Source organism: Callithrix jacchus, chromosome 18 (assembly GCF_049354715.1).
Source record: "Callithrix jacchus isolate 240 chromosome 18, calJac240_pri, whole genome shotgun sequence".
NCBI classification, from domain to species: domain Eukaryota; kingdom Metazoa; phylum Chordata; class Mammalia; order Primates; family Cebidae; genus Callithrix; species Callithrix jacchus.
In genome coordinates, this window is record NC_133519.1 from 13,388,650 (window position 1) to 13,408,621 (window position 19,972).

General features: G+C 44.1%; 2 protein-coding genes across 2 annotated transcripts; both read left to right on the top strand.

The window, feature by feature from the left end:
• The first annotated feature begins 7,877 nt into the window (after positions 1-7,877).
• On the top strand, positions 7,878-8,599 carry LOC100410653 (late cornified envelope protein 6A). Its single transcript, XM_035279904.3, has one exon. The coding sequence runs from the start codon at positions 7,958-7,960 to the stop codon at positions 8,198-8,200; it is 243 nt and encodes an 80-aa protein (XP_035135795.3). The 5' UTR covers positions 7,878-7,957; the 3' UTR covers positions 8,201-8,599.
• Positions 8,600-18,509: 9,910 nt separating this feature from the next.
• LOC128930161 (late cornified envelope protein 7A-like) lies at positions 18,510-18,806 on the top strand. The gene has a single exon (XM_054247955.2). The coding sequence runs from the start codon at positions 18,510-18,512 to the stop codon at positions 18,804-18,806; it is 297 nt and encodes a 98-aa protein (XP_054103930.1).
• Positions 18,807-19,972: the final 1,166 nt, after the last annotated feature.

The following is a 19,972-nucleotide window of genomic DNA, read 5'->3' on the forward strand; positions in this document are numbered from 1 at the left end:
TGTGTGTGGCTTTAGTTGACAGTTTTGTTAATTCTTGTTTTTTGTTTTTCTTCTCCGCATTTTGAAAATGCCATTCCAATGCCTCTGGCTTCCATTGATTTTGATTAAACATAAGCTGTAAATACTATCGGGGTTTCCTTGTAAGTGAGGAATCAGTTTCCTTTCACTGTTTTCGGGAGTTTCTCTTTGCTTTTTTCCCCGATACTTTTACTATGACGTCTCCGGATGTGAATATTTTTGTGGTTCTCCTACTTTGAGTTTGGTGATGTTGTTAAATGAATAGGTTAATGTTTTTCATCAAACTTAGTAAATTTTACATCATTATTTTGGAATTTTTTTCTGTTTTGTGTCCTTTCTCTCTATCCACTCCTTCTTGTACTCCTATTACACATATGTTGGCGTCCATATGTCCCAGATTTTCCTGAGGCTCTGCCTACTTTTATGCACCATTTTTCCTCTGTTATTTAGATTGCTTAATCTCTATCGATCCATTTCACTTGCTGATTCTCTCTTCTGCCAGTTCAATATATTATTGAGCCTCTGTCGTGAATTTTTCATTTCAATTATTTTACTTTTCAACTGCAGAATTTCAAGTTAGCTCTTTAAAAAAAAATCCTACCTGTTTATTGACATTCTTTGTTTCATAAACATTACCATACCTTCCTTACTGCTTTAAGCAGAGTTTCCTATAATTCTTTAAAAGTGGCTACAATGGCTACTTTGGAATCTCCCTTTAAGTCCAGCCTTTGGGCCCTCTCCGGGGAACTTTCTGTTGCTTGCTTCTTTCCCTGTGTAAGGGTCATACATTCCAGTTTATTGCATGTATCATATGTTTTTTCCCTAAAAGTGGTTATTTTAGACATTAGAATGTAGCGACTCTGTATCATACTCCTCCTCTCCCCTCAGGGTGCGCTGTTGCTTGTTCACATGTCTGATCATTTAGATAGACTATATTAGTGTAGTCCATTTCTCCTGAAGTGTGTTGTCTCTGATGTGACTCCTCAGGGGGCTCAGCCCTGGGCTTGCTCATGTTACCCTGAATGACAGTAGGTTTGGCAGAGCTCTCTTTGGTTCTCTTCCCTGATTTCTGTGTTAAGCTATCTCTGTGGGCATCACACACAACTGTTAGGCTTCACTAATTGCTGACAGATTGCTTTATTATTTTTGATAATGTCTGGTACATAAATTTCTTCATAATTGGAGCCAATTAAGTCCAGGTCCCTTTGCAAGGGTGGTGTTTGAGGTCAGGTTTGAAATGTGCTCTACACCAGGGAAGACTCTGCTTAGCCCTCACTTTCCTTGGTTTTCTCTGGTAAACAAGCTGCCCTGTGGTTCAGCCTATTGCTCTTATGACTCAACACCTCCTCTTAAATGCTTGCCAACACACTCTCTCCTGTTTACCAGATTGCCTTTAGGCTTCAAGGTCCCCACACTCTTTTCCAAATATAGTCAGTTCCTCTGGTGAGAACTTTGGAGTTCTCTGGGTTTTTGGCCTTCCTCTTCCCTGGACAAATTCTCTTAGCCACTGCTCCTGAGCTGCAGGCAGATGCCTCCTGGAGCTCACTGCTGATTCATGAGCAGAGTGCTTTCATGGGGTGGCAACCTCTTCTCTTCTTGGATCGCTTCTCCCACCATCAACCGTCCACCCTACAAGTGAGCTGGGACCAAGGCCTTTGGTGTCTCAATATTCTTGCCCTGCTGCACCTGAGATAGACTTGCTGCCTGCCCCATGAGTGGGAGATGGCAGAGTAAGAAAGCCCCCAATCCCTTAGAGTCCCCCTCCTAGAATTTACCCTCCATGCCACAGAACTAGGGGCAGAGGTGTAAGAAATGTTGGCAGCCTCCCCCTCACAGGAAGACACTGAAGCTCATGATCTGGAGCTGAAAGGGCATGGAGCCTTATCTGATTGATTGCATCTTCCTAGAGCAGAGCTACGTCATGCCCAGGAAGGGATTAGGGAGGGTGCAAGTTGTGGTTCAAGTGCCACAGACTCTTGCTATTGTTACTATGATTTAGTAGATTTCCTTGAATAAAAGATTTTTAATTTGCTGTATACCCATAGGACAATTTACGAAGACTAATGTTTTTTTCAAGTATTAATTGTTTTGCCAGAGCAAGGGTGTAAGGAGATCTTCACGCCATTGTTCTGAAAGTCCTCCCTAAAGGGTTTTTTATTTCATTTGTTTTGGGTTTTCTACAAGGCTTTTAAAAAAATACTCTGAATTGAGATTTTATGTATTCATAGATTTCTTTTATAATTTACTCTTTACAAGTTTTAATAAAGAGCTGTGAACAACCTAAGCTCTGAACATGGTTGTAATTATTTTATTCTAAATCTTAGAAGATTTCTCTCCTCTTTCTCTGGATAGTGAAAGATCTACCAGTTTAATGAAGAAAACATTACACTAAGCCCTTCTTTTGCCAATGACAATTTTCTCTATGGAAATGGAAACTAAACCACTCATACCCAATGGTCTACATCAGGGGGGTCCAATCTTTTGCTTCCCCTGGGCCACATTGGAAGAAGAAAAATTGTCTTCAGCTGCACATAAAATACATTAATACTAACAACAGATGATGGGCTAAAAAAACAAAACACACAAAATTTCATAACGTTTTAAGAAGGTTTGCAAATTTGTGATGGGTCACGTTCAAAGCTGTCCTGGGTAACATGCGGCCCACAGGCTACGGGTTGAACAGGCTTGGTCTAGATGAACGAGTCCGTCCTCATGATGTCATAGTCTTGAGTACAAGTTGGGATAATTTGTGGTTTGCATAACACCCGCCCTGAAGAAGAAAAGGGAGGATGAGATCCCTTGGCCCATCCTCCTAAGAAAACATGAGCAGGGCTTGGTTCTAAAATAAGAAATACCTATAGAAAACATTATATAGATTTTCTGAACACAGCCCTCAAACTAAACTCCTCGGGACAGTCTAGGTAAAAATATCATAATGTTCAGGAAACATAGTTGAGGCGTCCACAGTGTGATGTGGACAATCCCAACCTCACCGTAAGTGTCTGATTTTGTCATGGGCCGAGTCCATATTTCAGCAGAATGAACAGACTCAGGAACATTTGAAAAGCATTCTGTAAACTGTAAAGTCATTTCCAAATGTTTGTGATGGGGATTTTAAAAAACTTAACAATTAACAAACCTAATAACTAGTAACCGTAATGAACCATGTGTACGCTGAAATGGGACATGAAATATACAGGTCATAGCCCCATGTTCAAGGTCTTAACAATATGACATGCAAGTATAATTGTTTATGATAATAAATTATATGAATAACAAGTAATAAATGCTCTGAAAGAATTTCTCTGCCAGGCATTGTCCAGAAATTCATTACAGAGAACATGGGATTTGGACTGGCCCTCTGAAGTATTCTCAGAAGAGGAACCAGAAAATACAAAAAGGACAGAAGAAAAGAAAAGAAGTGAAAAGGAGAGGAGAGGAGGAGAGGAGAGGAGGGGAGAGGGAAAGAGGAGAGGAGAGGAGGAGAGGAGAGGAGGGGAGGAGAGGAGAGGAGGGGAGGAGAGGAGAGGAGGGGAGGGGAGGAGAGGAGGGGAGGGGAGGAGAGGGGAGGAGAGGAGAGGAGAGGAGAGGAGAGGAGAGGAGAGGAGGAGAGGGGAGGAGAGGAGAGGAGGAGAGGGGAGGAGAGGAGAGGAGGAGGGGAGGGGAGGGGAGGGGAGGAGAGGAGAGGAGAGGAGGGGAGGAGAGGGGAGGAGAGGAGAGGAGAGGAGAGGAGAGGAGAGGAGAGGAGGGGAGGGGAGGGAGGGGAGGGGAGGGGAAGGGAGGGGAAGGGGGAAGGAAGGGGAAGGAAGGGGAAGGGAGGGGAGGGGAGAAAAGAGGAAGGGAGGGAGGGAGGGAAGGGAAAGAAAGAAAAAGAGACAGAGAAAGAAAGAACAAAGAAAAGAAAGAAAGAAAGACAGGTAGGCTGAGGAAATAAAAGGAGGAAAGAAAAAGAGACAGAGAGGGAAAGGGAGGAAGAAAGAGAGATGGACACAGACAGACACCAGCAAAAATAAAAGCCAGTTCACCATATAATAAATCCATCTGTTCAGCAGAGGAGGAGATAGAGCAAAAGGAAGTCCCAGAAGTTCAGCATACAGTGACGGGATAGGTTCAAGTCAGTATACACAGGGACTTGAATGCTGGCTAAAGGAATTGAAGTTCATCCTGAAGACATCAGAGCATTCTGGAAGAACACTTAACAGTCAGGGAAATTATTCATAAAAGCATAAAGCAAAATAAAAGAGATTTAAAAAATATATTTGAGGAGTTACTTCAGGAATAGCCAAATGATTTGGGATACCAGAGAAATTGACGGAAGGGAAACTCAGAGGCTTGGGAGACCGAGCAACCTCATTTGAGGCTGGGGATCTGGAGATATCTGCTGCTCAGAGAAAGAGTCTCATGAATAGAGACCAGGAAGGAGACAGGATATTCTCAGAGATGGGCTCCTGTCTTCAGACCAGGATGGGACTTCGATAATGGTGGGAGACAATTCACATGAGACTCCGTCACTGTAATTTGCTACATTTAAGAGGACTAGTTCTCTTCTCAACTGCAATTCGCCTGTTTGCCCGTCTGTCACTTACAATCTGTGTCGCCTGTTACTTTGTCTGTATTCCCTCTAGGGTGAAAGCTTTGAAACATGATATGGAGTTCTCATTTTTTCTTGTATCCAGAATACGGTGGGGACTTAATAAATATCAAGTCACAGAATTATACTCACAGACACAATCTGAACCAGGAAGAGAGACGGAGTGGGATTAAAGAAGAACATAACATTTCTGTGGTCCCGATTATATATATATATAATTTTTTTTAACTCCGTTTTATGTTTTGGGGTACATGTGAAGAACACACAAGATTGTTGCATAGGTACACACATGGCAGTGTGGTTTGCTGCCTTCCTCCCCATCACCTATATCTGGCATTTCTCCTCATGTTATACCTTTCTGACTTCCCACCCCACTGCTGTTCCTCCCCTAGTTCCCCCCAACAGACCCCAGTGTGTGATGCTCCCCTCCCTGTGTCCATGTGTTCTCATTGTTCAACACCCACCTATGAGTGAGAACATGCGGTGTTTGATTTTCTGTTCTTGTGTCAGTTTGCTGAGAATGATGGTTTCCAGGTTCATCCATGTCCCTACAGAGGACACCTGGCTGGACTTGTAAGTCTATCTGGAAGACAGTGCAGCTCACGGGCCTCAAACAGGCTCACTTTATGAGCTGGGCAAATCCAGATGCTAAATATACTCCATCCTATATGTGATGAAATTCACTGTACTGAAAACGAGTAGGCTTAGAAAGTTCTGTGGACAATTTATTATGGGAGGTGATCTGGGAGAGAGGTGGGGGAGGCAGAAGTACAGTTTGCCTAGAGCAGGGGCCCTAGAAAGAACCCTCAGCCCTAGACAGAGGCAGTACGGATTGAGTGCTTGCGAGTTAACCTCAAAGAAACGCATTTGTGATGTGTGAGGTGTCTGAAGCATGTTTTTACGTGGTGCAGGTCTTGGGTGGGAAAGAGGAGAGAGTGGTGCATTGAGACAGAGTGACTTTGCCTTCCCACTAATGCTTAGTGCAAGGGAAGCACTTTTGAGAAGGAATCAGAGTTATTTCTGGTGTCTGAGGGAAGAAAAGATGAGAAAGAGAAGGAGAGAGAAAAAAGGAGGAGGAGAAACAGAAGGAGAGATAAGAGGGAGTAGGGAGTGAAGGAAGATGGGGGTCTAATCCGTGAGGCCCTCTAAATCAGGCACTTTCTCCAGGGCTCTGCTCTAACAGGGTGAGTGAGTCTTCACCTCATTCAACCACCTGCTGTTTCACTCACAAAGATCTTTCCTCCCTCCATTCAAACTGCATCTCAAAGCTTTCCCAGACGAAGCAGTTAAGACTTGATGATCCTGTCCTGCTGGATTGTGGGATTTAACAGCTGCTCCTTTTCTGGCTTCGTCCTGTTCCCTGCCCTACACCCTGGTCTTCATCCCCTCTCCCATACTTCAGCCCTACTCACGCTTGTCATATATATGGTTTGAAGGCCTCTGCGGCCTGCCCCTACAGTCAGAATGTTTGTTGTAATTGCTCATCTTTTTATTTACTCAACTGTTTCCCGGATACCTAACGTGTGTCAGGCATCAGGAATACAGAGGCAGGGGAGGCACAGACTTGAGCAGCAGGGAGTTTCATCAGTGCCTTTTAACTTAGCTGTGCACACCAGGAGCAATTCTGAGACAGAAGCATCCGTAGGTGAAGGACTGCATTTAGATGAGAATGTTCCCAATTTCAGCACTGTCAAAACATGATGATCTCAATTTTCATGAAAGATGAAGAAGAACTTTTCACTCTGTGGAAAGCTTTTAAAACCACAATGTCCCTTGATAATTCCAAAAACAGCTCCCTTTTTGGATTTAAGAGGCAGCAGGTGTGTGAAGGGTTTACTTTCCACCCTCTGCTCAGCCTGTTGTGTAAGGTGAGGGCCACCACAGAGCTCCCTGTGTTTGGAAAGGGTGTTCACAAGTGCCTTAGGGGAGAATGATGGAAAGAAGAAGTCCAGGTCTGATCCGCAGAATGAAATTCGCTGGGCTTTATTTAATTCCTATTTTTTGTTCTCCTGAAACACGAAGTCTTTTCTAATGGCGCATAGACTGTTTCATTCAACAGATACTAATGAGCACTGTCTTTGTGTCGGGGACAAAACAACAGCAGGCTCTAGGAATGCAGAAGTGATAAAGGCAAGGTCCTTTCGTCAAATAACAGTTTAATAGACAAGACAGGATATGTGTCTTGGTCACGTGACCCAACGCAATGCTAAAGACAGAGATGTATCTAGAAAGTTGGGAGGATGCAGGACTCAAACGTGGGAGGGGCACTGGGCCAATCTCCATGGAGGTGATGGCACGGACTGGGATGCTGGCAGTCATGGATGATGGGTGGGGTAGACAAGGAGGGTCTTCCTCAGACCCTGGGGGATGTTGAATCTGATTTTTCCCTCCAGTTCTACACAGAATTCAACAGCAGCTCCGACCCACCCAGCCCCAACGGATGTCATCCAGACTTGGCCAGTGTATCCTCCTGTAGGCAGGCCAATCTCAAGGCCCCAGCCTTCTGCTCCCTCATCCACCTGCAGATGCCTTTGAATCACTTCCCAGCTACATGTCGCTGAGGAATCTAGCACTGGGAATTGTGAAATATCCAGATCAATCATCCACTCCCCGGCTGTCCTCGAATAACATGTGGCCTGGAGGATTCAAGTGGGGGATATATAAAAGAGCCTCTTACTTCCTGGCAACACAACACAAGGCCTCCAGACTCCTCCTGGGCTAGCTTGTCCACACGTCTTCCTCCAGGGTAAGGCTACTTCCGGATGAAGAGACACTTGGATGTAGCTCAACTGCTGCTAAGGCAGCCCGGATCTCTTGTCATTTCTCTTCCAAGGGAGCTGAAAAATTAGGCAGGAGATGCTTGGGTAGAAAGAGGGGAAGAGAAATAGGTCCCTGAAAAATAAAGGACCAAATCCTCTATCACGGGAGAAAGCCATAGAAATTAGAAGGTCAGAAAGGTGGAGAAGGGACAGTCAGACTTAGGCGTCTGGGGACAGAATAAGACTAGGGAAAGAAAGAGCGAAGACTTGGCTCCCTTTGACCAGGTGGACACTGGCCTGGGGAAAGTAAACTGTCAGCTCAACTAGGTACAACTTGTCTTTTTTTTTTTTTAGAGGAAACGTATCAGTAACATGGTTGTTAGTAAGTGAGCCCCCTGGGAAGATTTACTCCCCAGATACTTAGTCCTTTCGAGTCGTTTTTCTCCTCCTGAGATGGACTTCAGTGGATTTGCAAATGCTGCTCTCTATTTTTGACAGCTCCAGCTTGTGGGGGAGAGAAGCAGAAGCCCACGCTGCCTGGTCCCTGACAGAACTAGTTTCCTTCCAGATTTCACTTGGTAGCCCAGCAATGTCACAGCAGAAGCAGCAATCTTGGAAGCCTCCAAATGATCCCCAGTGCTCCCCTCCCCAGTGCTCAAACCCCTGCCTGGCTCCCTGCCTGACTCCTGGTGGTGCTCCCCATCCAGAAGGCTGTCATTCCAGTTCCCGAAGGCCTGAGGTTCAGAAGCCTAGGAGGGCTCGTCGAAAGCCGCGCTGCCTCAGTGGGGGCACGACCTACCACTGCAAAGAGGAAGAGTGCCTTGGCGACTGAGTCCAGAAGAGCTGAGGCACAGGTGCAGTTGCTTTACCCCAGCTTTGGGTGCTAATTCCCCCTTGGAAAGCCAGGCCCTCCACCTCCCATTTGGGCTGAGAAACACTTCCCGATCCCCAGTTCTACAGAGGCTAGAACTGGGCTGAGCCTCGCTACTACTGCTCTCTTCCACTCGCCCCTTCAGCTCAGCAACAATAAAGCTGCTTTACTGTGAGTTGTTAAGACCGCTGCTCAGTTGTGCTGAGACCCCCACCTCAACTCAGGTGGATGCTGCTTCTCCTCCTTCCTCCTAAGACAGCTGATGGGATTTTTAAAAAGCAGGTGCTTTGGGATTTATGTCCCAGTTTCAAACAGCCTCATAGCCGTCAACCTATGTCTTTGCATAATTCTAGCACCAAAGATGACAATTCAATAAACATGTATTGAGCACCTACTGTGTACTGGCCTCTGTGTTTACAGATGTAAGTGGGAAATCTGTCCCCGCTCTAGAAAGCCTATAATCCAGTAGGAGATGCAGTGGACACTCCAGATAGAAACATGTGGATTAATTAATATCATTTTAAGCCAATTAACTTATTTTTATCTCTCAATTTGTGTTCAGAAAAACTGAAAACAGGAATTTAAAAAGTACATCAGGTCAAAGACAGCAGAGAGAGGAGATCCGTTTGATGGTGTAGATCAAAGGTGGTTTCCCAGGCCTTGGAAGGAAAGAGACTATCCCACTTGGGAGTGGGAAGAAGAGACAACCTGGGGCAGGAAGCACTGAAATAAGACCTCTAAAGATAGCAGACCTTGGTGCTTAGAGGTGGAGTGAGGAGGAAAGATCATCCAGGTGGAAGATCCAGCATAAACAGATGCATAACAAGGGCGGTACTTGCCAATGGTGTGAATTTCAATGTGGCTGGAGTGCCAGGTGTAAGATGAGAGATGTCGCACAGTTCGTAACCCCAAGTCTCTATGATAATTCTTACCAGCTTTAGGTATTAAACATCAGCTACCAGAAGATCGTGCCTCTGGGAAAAGTCTGGGCCCAAGCCCAGGGTCTGGTAGTCTGAGATGAGGGGAGCATGACATAAAATACACAGGCCTGAAAGGGAACTTGAAGCTCAGCTATGATGCATATAAATATAAGCTTATATAAATATTGTTGCTGATCGACATTTTTGGTGGGACATTGAAAGCATTTAACTTTTTAACAAAGTACCCAAACCAGTAGATTATATCTACCAGGCTCAGAATAGAATTTCAACCTGTAATATCCAGTATGTAGAATTCTCGTTTCCAGAGCTTAGTAATTCTCTTCATTGCTGGGACATGATGTTACCTTTGTGAATAGACACATGTCTATGCAGATATGCATCATGATTATATATAATTATAATTTCATATGCATGCTTTTTCTCATTAAACAAATGACACACACTTGTATAAAGATTTGTTAATGGAGATAAGCTTACAGAAGACGACTAAGACCAACCTAAAATCCTATCACCTAAAAATAATCATGGCTAATCATTTCATAGCTGTATTTGTAAACCTTTAAACATCACAAAATGGGTTCATTTCAGAGTATTTTATAACCTACTTTTTTTTTACTATTAAGTAAATGGTAAAATTGAGCAAGAGTGATTGTCAATACTCTTCCATGCTAGTAAACATGGATCAACTCTACTTACGCATGATATCCACTAACACATTGTGGTCTACATAACCGATCTCCAACACTAGGCTTTGATGTTGTTTCTGAACTTGCTGTCCATTGTATTTAAAATAATCATTCCCATTTATAATCATTCTTAATTTTCTTAGAATAAGTTTTTAGAATTGTAATTCTAGAGTTAGTAAAACTATGAAGACGTTTTCAGACTCTTCAGCAAGACTGCATTTTGGGAGCGATTAAAATTACTCTACTTAAGAAATGAAATATGGTGGCAGGGATTTCTTTCATTTGAGAGCAAAGGTGAGTACGGCGTTCAAGGACTGCCCAGTTTGTAGTGGGAAAGTCCACTTTGTGAGAAGAAACACTTCCGGGGAGACTTGATCAGTATCCACCTACTTACCGTCACAAAATCCGTAGTTTAAAAAAAGTTTAGATGCCTCCTTTATAGGGTAAAAGAGTAATTTATATGTTATGAAGCAATATCTTATGAATATTGATATACCACTGTTTGAAATTTTGTATCTAGCTGATAGATTTTTAAATAATCATTTTGAATGTTCAATATATTTGTGTGAGAGATTTTTGAAAAGAATCCCATTTTTCCCTAGGAAAAAACACAAAATCTCAATGTTGAGTTGATTATGTAAAGCTCGATGTGTAAGAACATCTTTTTTTCGACATTGCATTTCTGCTCTTTATTGAAAGCATTTACCAAATGATGGTTTTTAAAAATGTTTTACAGAAACTATTTTTCTTTGACAAGAATATTACTTACTATTTTGGCCTATTCGGCTTTCTCTAGTAAGTACTTGGATTCCCTGTGCTAAGTGTTCAACCAGTGCATTATTCTATAGATACACTGATTAGTCTGTGTCAAATTGATTTCAAAATTACTACCCTGAAAAATAAACTAATGATTTAATTATTGTTTTTCTTTATAAAGTCTGTATTTGACTATTCACAATTCCTATAATATGTCTGTACATCAGAAATGTCAATATTAATAGTGCCTTTGATTTTAAGAAGGAGTCTGGCTCTGTTGCCCAGGGTGGAGTTCAATGGCACGATCTCAGTTCACTGCAACCTTCACCTCCCAGGTTCAAGCGATTCTCCTGCCTCAGCTTACCAAGGAGCTGGGATTACAGGCGCCTGCCACCACACCTGGCTAGTTTTTTGTATTTTTAGTAGAGATGGGGTTTCGCTATGTTGGCCAGGCTGGTCTGCAGCTCCTGACCTCGGATGATCCACCCACCTTGGCCTCCCAAAGTGCTGGGATCACAGACGTGAGCCACCGTGCCCAGCCAAGAGGACCTTTTTTATATGGCTTGAATATGGCTTTGTTTTAATACGATATGTCCATTGTAGTTTGTTTTATAGTAATAAGTAATGAAAAATGCAGATTTTATATTTTATACAAAATGTTCTATAAATCTACATATATATAAATTTATGTATAAGAGCTATACACAAATATATATGCATTAAGTGTTTTCACCGCAAAAAAATGGTAAGTATGTGAGATAATGCATGCTAATTAGCTTGATTTAGTCATTGCACAATGTACACGTTATTTCAAAACAGTATGCTGTACATGCTAAATATATACAGCACAAGTTTTCTCCAGTAAAGAAATACATGTACTTTTAAAATTTCCTATATACAAAAATTTTTATGTTTATAGCAACAACAAAACTAGGAAAGTGGTATAATTCCTTTCATTTGGAATATATGTAACTTTATGCTTTTAAAAAATGTTCAAAATCTTACATATTTTTTACATCTTTTAATTCAAAAAACTTTATTTTGACAGAAAAATTTGTATATTTAATATTCCATATGTTATTTTAAATGCTGTATTGTTTAGACTAAATAAAGAACCTGTAAGTTAAAAGAAAAAACGGCACTAGAGGTTTAGAAGCACTCCCCAGGGACTTTGAAACACCCTCAGGTATCAGCTCCTCACACTGCCCTTTGAGGTGAAGGATGGTGATAAGAGAGATTCACCTTCCCTCCCTTTCTCTTAAGATGTTTAATTGCAGGATGAAAGATACAGTCCAGCTGGGTTACATCCTTTAGGCACGATGGAGAAAATGATGGAGAGGTCAATGGCATGGGGTTGTGATGAGCCAGAGATGTTAACAGAACAGCTGTCCCCAAGAATAGGAGGGCAGTGGAGCCATAGATCTGTTCTGCTCACCTTAGTTGGGGGAACCCATCTTCCTTTAACATCTGCAAAAAGACATGAAGTTTCACAGGAGTCCGAAAGCTCTCACTGTAGGCAGTGAAGTCTCCTTTCTTGGGAGATTTAGAAATACATTCTTGGGATCTTGGAAATATAGTCTTACTTAGAAATATATTCTTGGGTCGGAAGCAAATGACAGGCAAGGTGATCATCCTTCATCCCTTCCTATTTTAGGATTAGCAGGCATCACTTGATGGTGACATGTGTAAATACAGGCTCCTGATAAGATGTTTTAGCCATTGCTTCATTCGCTGAAGTTAACCAAAAAGCCAGGGTGGGGTCCCGGATCCAAAGAGGCCATCGTTCCATGTGTTACAGAGGAGAAGGCTTGGCAAAGCTACCAGAGACGATAAATCAGGGAGTCACCCAGGCTCTAATAGGGTCTAGAGCAACCACAAGTACAGAGATCTCATAATTACCTCAGTGATCAAGATGAAAATAGCCCCACTCATTTTACAAATGAACAGCCTGAGGCCCGGAAGAGGCAAATGGCCCATGTCTGGTCGGAGTCAGGACTAGGCCTGTGCTCCAGGGATGACCTGATGCTTCTACCCAAGGGAGTTTTCTACGACTGGAGACATTAAGGAAAAGCGGGGCCAGAGTGCTGGTACCAGATGATATCGGTGTGCCTCCCCCAATCCCAAAGGAATAGAGCTCAGCATCTGGAGGGTAACTGGGACTGTAACAATAATGCTTATAGTTTTAATCGCAGCTTATGGAATATCTGTTGATTGTTGGTTTCTTCGTGCACAGTTAATTCTTTTAACCACCGTATTACACATGATGGGCCTACCTCTCTAGTCACACTACACAGATAGGGTGGAGTGACTGTTTTGAGGCCACCCAATAGAGGTGATGAGAATATGTTATACTGAATAGTTATTGCCCCTTTCTTCTACCCACTAGTTGAGATGGGCACAGGACCACGAGGCAGGTTATTGATCATAGGTCATGACCATTCTCTGTGCTCCAGGAGAAACACAGAAAGCACTGGTCCCTCAGTGGCCCCTGGTATGAATCCCATCATCCTTGCGAGGACCGTAAATCCTCTCCCAGTGCTGTCTGCCAATCACACCCACATATGCTCGCTGCCCACTGAGATTCTGGCCCACAGGAGGACGGTTCAAAGGGTTGACTGCTCAGGCAGAAGGATAATCCTTGTTTTCCTTTCTCTCATCACTTAGGAATTAGCTTGATAAGAATCTCTTGCATGCCAATGCCAGCTTGGCTGGCACCTCACCCTTCTATTAAGGGGCACACCCAAGCCAGGTGGGAATCCTTAACATTCTTGAGTCCTCAGGCAGGCAGGATGGTGAGGAAGTGCATGGGCAGATGAGAATGGGAAGTGCACGGGAGTCCAGGAATGCACCAGCTGTGCCCAGATGGCCTTGGCCAAGCAAAGACCTTCCAGTCATCTTCCAACAATTCCCCTTTTCCAGAAGCTCATCAGCAAAGCTGCTCCCCAAGTCCAACTCTGATCCTCAATGAACCACCAGGCTGGCCATTCACCACAGACTTCTGCTTGGTGGATAACCAGATCAAGACCTCTGAGACCACCTCATCCTAGCAATCTTTTAAATATGTAAATCTGATCATACTTCTTCCTTGTCTAAATGGTCAGAGATGCCCCGTTGTCTCTGGTCAAATTTTGAAGGCCGAATCACCCTGTTTTCGCATTAAATCATACGTATGTTTCCAATATATGATGTAGGTAAAGGTGTAATTACTCTGATTGCAGCAGGGGGTAGGCCCAAGGCCCCCACTGTTGTCTGCAAAGGGTCTCCTTCCCAGGCAGCCCAAACAGTCAAGGATTAATGGTATTTTAAGTGGAGCTCAAATTTCTGGAACCCTCATATTGATGGGATGGGAATTAAAATTTATTCTCAACCTCCTATTCATCAAATATGTTAATTACATTATCACATTACAATAGCTCTATGAGTTTCTCACTGTTAATCCCATTTTATAGATTTTTTTTAAATGAGTTCAAAAAATGTTAAATAACATATCCACAGCTCAAATGCCAATGCCCTGATTCTGAGACCCATATTCTCCCAGTTGCATGCTGTGTGAAGGCATGAAGCTGACTCAGTGGGCTATGGAGGGGGGGCTGGGAAGTGCACAAAGGCAGAGAAGCTCATGCCATCTGGAGGCTCTCAAAAGAGGTGATGGGCGAGCATCCTAAGCAACAGAGTTTTAAGAAATGTAATTTAGAAGCCATAAATGTATGCTAAAATCACACAATGCAGCAGGTAAAGCTTTTAATGTTTTAGGCCTCTCCTTCCTTTCTGTCCAGCAAACATCACGCCTCTGATTCTTATGCGCCCAATATTATGGCCACGATCTGTTTCCAGAACAGAACAAACTCATCCACATCTCTGTGCCTGTGTCAATTCTTCTTCCCTTTTGCTAGAATGCCAGTTTCCCCTTCACCCCCTGATTGACTCCCATTCATCTTCCAAGAGACGCACTCCCAGACAGCACAAGTTTCTGCCTTTGCCCACTCTCCAGCCCTGTCTCCATGCCTCCACCATTGCCTACTGCATTGGCTTCACATCTTACACAGCATAGAAACTGGAAGAGTCTGCGACCCGGAATCAGAGCATTGGGAATTGAGACATGGATATGTTTTATAACGTTTTTGAGCTTCTTTTTTTTGTTTTTTGTTTTTGTTTTTGTTTTGAGATGTAGTTTCGCTCTTGTTACCCAGGCTGGAGTGCAATGGCGTGATCTTGGCTCACCGCAACCTCCACCTCCTGGGTTCAAGCAATTCTTCTGCCTCTGCCTCCCGAGTAGCTGGGACTACAGGAACGCACCACCATGCCCAGCTAATTTTTGTATTTTTAGTAGAGATGGGGTTTCACCTTGTTGACCAGGATGGTCTCGATCTCTTGACCTCATGATCACCCACCTCAGCCTCCCAAAGTGCTGGGATTATAGGCATGAGCCACCGCGCCCAGCCGAGCTTCTTTTTTTTTTTGAGACAGAGTTTCACTCTATTCCCTAAGCTGGATGGAGCACAGTGGCACGATATCTGCTCACTGCATCCTCCACCTCCCAGGTTCAAGTGATTCTCCTGCCTCAGCCTCCTCAATAGTTGGGATTACAGACGCCCGCCACCATGCCCGGCTAATTTTTGTATTTTTAATAGAGACAGGGTTTTGCCATGTTGGCCAGTTGGTCTTGAACTCCTGACCTCAGGTGGTCTGCCTGCCTCGGCCTCCCAAAGTGCTAGGATTGCAGGTGTGAGCCACAAGCCTCATTTTTTTAAAAAGCTGAAAATGGGATTGGCAGTAAGACACCCATGGACCTATTATACTGTGATAATTCGAATGACATATTTGATGGATGCTAGGTCAAGGATAAATGTTAATTACCTTTCCTTCTCTCACATCATCTCACTTGGACCATTCTCTAAGGCAAAGGAAACATCTTAACCTTCTTTGAATTCACAAAACTGCACATATCAGTCATTCAATAAAAGAATTAATCTCTTTAACAGCAGCATTTGAAAAGTTACCATGAAAATGGAGTTTCTGTCAAGATAAATAATTTTTCATTATTGAACCAGAAGGTCGTTGATGGTTATTAGACCAATGCAGTAGAATGGTGTTTTCCAACATTTAAAAAAATATTTAATATTTTTTGTTGAGAATATTGCAGGGAAAGAGCATTATTTTGCCTGTCTCTATAGATCTGGGCTTCGGTGGCTCACACTCAGCCAGAAGAGGCACAACTAGGCGAGAATTACATATACACACTACACTCTGCTTTGGCACATCAAGGCGAGATGTTAAGTAAGTCATTTCCTTTGACAAGTGGGAGAAACTGAATAAACTGTATGGCGTTCCTCCACCATAGTTTCAACTGTTAGTACTTCACGCCCTGACATAGTCAACATTCCAGCCATCATCTCCACCCTCTTCTTCAAATTCACTGCCATTTCCAATCCCAGATAAAATATGTTCAGGGACAAGATCAGACTGGGAAATACAGACCTGGGTTGAGTGTGAGCTCTGTGGAGCTCTGAGGCTCGTAAATAAAATACCTACTTGAAGATACACCTGAGATCATCTGGTCCAGCCTCTCCTGAAACCCAGAGGGAGCAGCAGAGCAAGGACCAGAGCGCTGACTGGCAGTGCGAAGCTCCTGCTGCTGACCCGATCCCAGGAGCAGCCTCCCACACCTGCCCCACAGGCCTGCCACTGACCTTGCCTCCCGGGCTACTCTCTCCCAAGGAGTGAAAGGAGGAGAGACCTTTGCCTCAACCACAGATCACCTATTAATTCATTAAACAAATATTTTTGAGCACTTGCATTATATCAGATACTGTATAGGTACTGGAGATAAAGAGTGAACCCACGAACATTGAGATTTCATTCTATCCAGAAAGATAGATATCGAAAACCAAATATAAGCAAGTGTTACATGGGAGCATTTCACAGGAGAAGCAATACAATGGAGGTCGAAGATGCAAGAATGCAGAGCAAAGGGGTAGGGATAGATGTTGGAAAAGACAAGGGGCCATTCCTCCCCGGTAACACAGGAAGTCATGAAGGATGGCTGCGGATGTAAATGGGCTTGAAGACTTAGGAGTGGGAAGCGGAAGCACTTTCTGTTTGACAGCAGCTCTTTGCTCCGTGTGGTGGAGGCAGGACCATCTATCCAGAGGCAGTGGTGAAGGTTTGGAAGGTTCAAGGGCAAAGAAAATGATGAATGTGCATGGTGAATACAGGAGGGTATCTGGGGACCATCAATCCATGTTTTGGACCAGCCAAGGTGGATGATGATTTTATGATGGTGTCAGCCTGCCAAAATGTCTGTTTCTGTTTTCATTTTTATAGCAACTAGGCATAGCAGGGAGAATACAGCCAGAGACGAGGCTTTGCCAGCCAAATGCTGTGACAAGCCAAACGGGAAACAAAAGAAAGTGTATCATACTGGCAAACGAGTAGTTGAAACAATGCACTAAGAGAAGTGAACTGGGTGGGGAGTGGCATGAAGAAAGGAGGAAGCCTGTGGGCGGGGGAGAAGCAGATTCTAGTGGATGTACCACGCAAATCCAAAAGAAGGGGCCGTGAAATGGGGGCCCAAATTCATGATCCCAGAGAGTTGGAAGATATGGCTCCTAGTTCAGACTCTGCACAACTTTGAGGCCTCCTTTGCCCCCTCTGGCTGTATGTTCCTGGTCTATGCAGAGTGGAAGTAACCTGAAACACCCTGCAGCTGGGACTTTCTATGATGTCACACTGTTGATCAATATTTTAGGTACTTTGGTATCTGAATCAAATACACTGAGCCCTCAGTAGCGGCACAGGTGTGCTTAGATTATTGGTTCCAATCTTACTGATAAAACCTGCAGACACCCCGATCAGTGCCTGCATCGATCCAACATCTGTGACTTTAGATGCCCAGTCATTCTTTGGATTCCTCCAGAAACCCTAATTTCAATTCCCAAGCTATGTCATTATAAATATCCTTCTAAGTCATGATCTTCTAATCTTTATGGAAATACTGAGGGTTTATGAAAAGGAAGGATGCTCTGGGGGATCTGGTAGTGACACAGGGTGACAAAGTGACAGAATGACAGTCACTGGAATGTGGGAAGTTGTCATCACAACCAGCTGGTTGGGAAGCAGTTTTCACATCACCTGTGGCTCATTCCCTTGAGTTCAGCGCAGTGTGTGTATAAAAGGCTTCCACTCAGTGTATCCTCAGTCCTATCCCTTGCCAAGGTGAGTGTCTTTCCTGATCTGATGGCAGTTTGGGGATGAGTGGGGCTGTGACAGCTCCTTTGGGAAAAGCCATTTAAGGCTGGAGAGAATGAAAATTGGTCATTCCAGGAAGACCAGATTCATGGCAATCATCGAGGTGGTTCAGAAGCAGCAAACCCAGAAGGGGTGAAGTGAACCAGAGATCGGGGCCGTGCAGAGTCGGGAGGGGTAAGAGGAGCTGGTCTGTAGGACAAGAGACAGCCACACAGGACTGAAGAGCAGGGCCGAAGGCACAGCCCATGAGGCAAGAACAAAAAAAGGGAGGTGGCGATGAGAGGTGACGTAACCACGGACTCAGGTTAGAAATGCGGTTTTTAGAATGCATACATTAGAGGATATGACAACAAGTAACTGAAGGTTTAGGGGTCCACCCAGTGCCCTGAGCTGTTGCCTTTGAAGTCAGGATTCTTGAGAGAATCAAGCCAGGCACCAAACTAACTTACTCACTGCTGAATCTCTCCTGTGTCAGGAAAGCAGGGCTGCTCTGCCTAGAATCATGTGGCTTCTGGAGCCACATATTCAACTGTAGAATTTCAAGCTCTGCAGAAAAATTGTTGGTACAAACCAGGTTGATATTAATTAGGCTTTTGAAATGTTTGCATTGTTGTTTAGAGTAACTGGACTTTCTCCAAGATGTCCTATCAGAAACATCAGCAGAAGTACCAGCTCCCTGCCAAGTGCCTCCCCAAATATCCACCCAAGTGCCCCCTGCAGGCCCCTCAGGCTTCTGCTTCATGTCCAGCTCCATGCCCGCCTCCAGCTCCCTCCTGCTGTGCTCCCAGTTGTTGTATTTCTGGCTTTGGAGGCCACTGCTCTCTAGTTTCACTCCGGTTTCCGCGATTCTACCTGGGGCAGCCCCAGCATTCTGACAGCTGTGAGCATGAGTCTTCCAGATGTTCCCGTTGCCATAGCTCTGGGGACTGCAGCTGACCTGTGACCTTTCAGGAACCAAAAAACAGCCAACTTCCCGCCCTGAGTTGATGTCTTCCCTCACTCTTACCCTCCTCCTTCCTCTTCCTCCTGAACTCAGTTGCCTAGCTCCATAGGTGATTCATTCCCCCTTTTGATGAGAACCTCAGGCCTCTTGGCCTTGGCTCTGTTCCTAGATCAAGGAGACCTGCATTCAAGAGAAAAGTCTGCTTTTTGAAGCATGATCAGTGTGCTAAAATAAAGCTTATCTTTCCTGATGTCCTCTTCTTGTGGGTGTTCGTCGATGCCCCATTCTCAGCTCTGAAAAGCTCACATTAAACTGAGTTATTTAAGCAGACTCCCACAAGTGCCAGCCAGGTGGAAATTCCCACCAAGGTAGACCCTGAGTTATCTGAGAAGGCTGTGAAAAGCACAGATTCAAAAGGGAAGATTAGGGAGAGGTTCCAAAATGTAAGTGACCCTGTTCCACAGCCGCTGTGGCAGGTGCCACCATCACAGAGTTTTCTTTCTACTTATTGAGGACATTTTGCTTCCCAGACCCTTCTTATTTGAGAGAATCTCATGCTCAGGAAGAAGATGGTACAGCAATGCTTGTACTTCTCAGATCTCAGTTTCAGAAACCATGAGAAATACATTCCTTGAGCATATTAGCTCAACTGAGTCCCTCACTCCATGTCTTCACACGGGAGCCAGGATGAGGGGGGAGTTTGTACGTTGTTCAGTCAGCACAATACCCCGGAGACTTCTGGCCTTGGTGTTGCTATCTACACTTTTCAGGTTTTTCCCTCTTATATTCAACAAGGCAAATGGCATAGGTGTAGGGCCTGCTCTTAAAGCAGTGTCCTTCCAGACCCAAGAGCAGGCATTGGTCACAGGCCACAGCAATGCTTCTGCCCATCCTCCAGGGCTATAGCTCTTAGCCGCAATCTTGAGACACTCAGTGCCTACCAGGTCAGCGGAGACAAAGAAATAGGGTTATGGTCAGCACCCCAGACACTGCACATATCCGCAGCTTAGAATAACTAAACCACGGTTATGCTGTCGAGACATCTGATTTCAGGTAGAGGAGTGTCTCACACATTGAATGCCACCCACTAAGTATGTCCTAGCAGAAGAGAGACTGTTGCAGGCTGTCCCTTGGCCCAAAATCAATTACTAAAGGTCAT